Raw genomic sequence first — 3,529 nt, forward strand, 5'->3', positions numbered from 1 at the left:
AAAGAAGTTACTCCGGAAACAAGTGTATCATCTAAAGTTGTAATGAAATTGATAGATCCATATTTAGATTTTGGAAGGACCCTTATTATCGACAATTGGTATACTAGTATAGAATTAGCAGAACAACTTGGACAACGAAAAACATATTGTATTGGGACATTAAGGTCAAATAGAAAATCAAACTCTAAGGGAGTTATTAATTCTAAATTAAAAAAAGTTCAACAGTTTTCATTGAGAAATGATAGTAATGTAATGGATGGACAAGAGAGACATTTATATGTGCAGTACCAAATCAATAAATAAAATGATAAACATAATTAAACATAAGAAGACATCTCAAAAACCAGAATCAGTAATTATGTACAACAAAGGAAAAGGCTGTATTGATTTGTCAGACCAAAAGGCTTCTTTTTCTAATCCACTACGAAGAACTATGAAGTGGTATAGGAAAGTTCTTATTGACTTATTATTAAATGTTGGTGTAGTTACTGCTGCATGTTTGTTTACCATGACTACTAAAAGTACCATGAGTATTACATATTTCCGATCTGCATTAGTTGAAAGCTTAATCAAAAAGACTGTAATCCCAAAATCTCCATCTGCTGAAAAACATAAACTACAAAAGTGTAAACGTAGTAGATGTTGTGTGTGGTACAAAAAAATGAAAGAAGAAAAGAGGAGAAAATATGCACAAGCATATTAAAAGTACTATAAAAAATGAGACATGAGTTACTGTTAATATTATAATTAAAAAAATTCCATTATCCAGTTATAGAAATTATTTTATTTTATTTTTATTATACAGATTATTTTGTTTTGTTTTTACACTATAAAAATTAAACATAAGTTACTTTTCTTATTATAATTTAAAAAAATGTATTTTAATATCCTGGTTAATGTTTAATGTTTAATATGTATTTTTATTATCCAGGTTTGGAAATTATTTTTTTTTGTTTTTACTATATAAAATGAGACATAAGTTACTGTTTTTATTATAATTTAAAAAAAAAATGTTGCTATTCAGTTATAAAAAATATTTTTATTTGTTTTTATTATAAAGCTAATTATAAAGATTATTTTATTTTAAAAATAGTTAACTATTAATGAAACTTACCTAATTAATATTATTATCATTGTTACAATATAACATTAAAAAAAATGAAATCCAATATTGGATCTCATTTTACAGGTATTTACAAAAAAGTGTTTAAAATCAATCTCCAGTGCCACAAGTCAAAAATTGGGTATCACCCAAAAATAACAATATCATCCAAAGAAACTTTTAATTTAAATCTGCTTAACATCAGTACAAAGTTTTAGAAATTTTTAATGAAATTAAGTACCTTGGCAATTTTGGCAAGTCCATATGAAATATCATGTCATTTTAGAGAAAGCTAATGAGACCCATATTTGGGTCTCGTGGCAGTCAAGTTGTTGAATCAATTTTATCAACCAGTGGCGTAGCTAGGAATTTTAGTTGGGGGGGGGGGGGGAGGGGCGAAATTTCAAAATTGTTCATAATAATCATGGATTGTGTATTAAGTAAAATATTAGTAGGTATATAAGTAGTAATTAATAATTAATTTTGGTAAATGAAAACAATAATAACACAGAATTTCATACGCCTATCTTTTTCAGCAAACTTGTCCACAAAGTCTTGGATTCAAGTCTTTCCTGTGTCATTGTTGTTCTTAATTTGCTTTTTACCTAAAATTAAAAAAAAAAAAAATGTGTTTCTAAATTTACTATTATACAAGACATGTTAAAGTTGTTAAAATGTTTTTGTGTTACTAAGGTTAATTTAGAAAAGCTTTTCTCCACAGAAGCTGTTGTCATAGGCAGTGCCGCAACTTAATTATTTAGGGCCCCAGGGCAAAATTTAACTTTGGGCCCTATAACTATTGGGGGTACATAATAATATAAAATGTTGCTAGACATTTTTTTTTGATAAAATTAAAAAGTATCATAAATGATTATTATTTTGTATAACTGTTGTATTCTATGTTTCAGTGGAAATAAATAATAACATCTGTATTTATATAATTTATATTATATATTTAAATAATTTTAATAAGCTTAACAATACATTAATTTATACTTAATCAAATTTCATTTTTCTTGCTTTCATATTTGAAAAATTTGTTAATATTTTGTCCATATCAATTTCTTTTGTACGACGCTGTTCGATATTTAAAACTGAAATATTGGACAGTCGTTCTTGTCCAATTGAATTCCTTAGATAGCTTTTTATTATCTTAAGTTTTGAAAGAGACCTTTCTGCAGTTGCCTCCGTTACTGGCAATGTCAAATAAATTATACATGCACCTAATATATCAGAGTAACTCGTAGCAAAGTCGTTTTCGAGAATAAACGAGGCCAGTGCTTGGATACTATTCAAATTTTTATTTTTTATAATTTCTTTGATTGATAGCAGTTGACTCGTTAAATCAGAACTAATATCTGATTGCTACATTTGTATAAAGTCATATGATCCTTTTATAGTAATTTCATCTGGTCCTAAAAGTGTTTGAGGTTTCAAAAAATTGAAAATGCTACAAACGTTATGTAAACCTTTAAAGCGATCTTTAAGTTGACATATTATTGTGTCAACAATTGGTAAAAATACTTTTATTTTAAAATTATCTTGTGTGATATTCATCCGTCGGTCGCCATCTATTTCATCAAAAAACAATCTTGCTGGTTTTTGGCAAGCCACTTTGTCATCAGTTGGAATACCCCATTTAATTGCCATGTTGCTTGCATCTTCAACTACACTACAATAGTCATTCCTTAGTTGCTGCATACAAGTATAGGCATCAGTCAATCTATCTAATGCTCTCTGGAGGTCAATGTCTTGCTTCTGCAAAAGTTTAGAGATACCATGCAAAGGACGCAATACTCGTTCCCATAAACATAACATAAGTAAAAATTCAAAATATTCTATTTTTTTTAAATTGAAATTGCCATGTTTTTCATCTACTTTATTACTTGATAAACTCATGTATGTTAATGATTTTATAACTCCTATATACCTTTGTTTTAATGCAGATACTGATGAGTGCCGAGACTCCCAGCGAGTAGGACAAACTATTTTTAATACTTTAAGTCTAATTGTTTTGGCAGTGTCATCACCAAATGCAAGTGATGCCCATCTAGGACAACTAGAACTAAAAAAATTGAATATAGTTTGTAATGTTGTAAAAAAGTTCGTTGCAACTTGTGTTGATTTTGCTGCATCACAAATCACTAAGTTAAGGTTATGTGAGCAGCAGTGTACATAATGTGCATTCGTCACTGTAGAAGATATTTTTTGTTGCAATCCTGAATAAGCTCCACTCATTACTGCTGCACCATCGTAACCCTGGCCTCGACAATTTTGGATGTCTAAATTGTATTTTTGCAACACATCATAAATAAGATTTTCATAATCGTTTGAGCCATGGTTCTTTAATTCAAAAAACCCAAAAAAAGATTATTTTACTTCAAATGATTTTGTTTCGTAGTTTAAAACAACATAACGCAGTATAAC

General features: G+C 28.4%; 1 protein-coding gene across 1 annotated transcript; it reads left to right on the forward strand.

Annotated features, from left to right (window-relative positions):
* The first annotated feature begins 304 nt into the window (after positions 1-304).
* On the forward strand, positions 305-703 carry LOC107169724 (uncharacterized). The gene has a single exon (XM_015519556.2). The coding sequence runs from the start codon at positions 305-307 to the stop codon at positions 701-703; it is 399 nt and encodes a 132-aa protein (XP_015375042.2).
* The last annotated feature ends 2,826 nt before the right edge of the window (positions 704-3,529 follow it).

This window comes from Diuraphis noxia, unplaced genomic scaffold, assembly GCF_037042655.1.
Source record: "Diuraphis noxia isolate RWA-SAM2 unplaced genomic scaffold, SU_Dnox_SAM2 contig0001, whole genome shotgun sequence".
Classification (NCBI taxonomy): Eukaryota; Metazoa; Arthropoda; class Insecta; order Hemiptera; family Aphididae; genus Diuraphis; species Diuraphis noxia.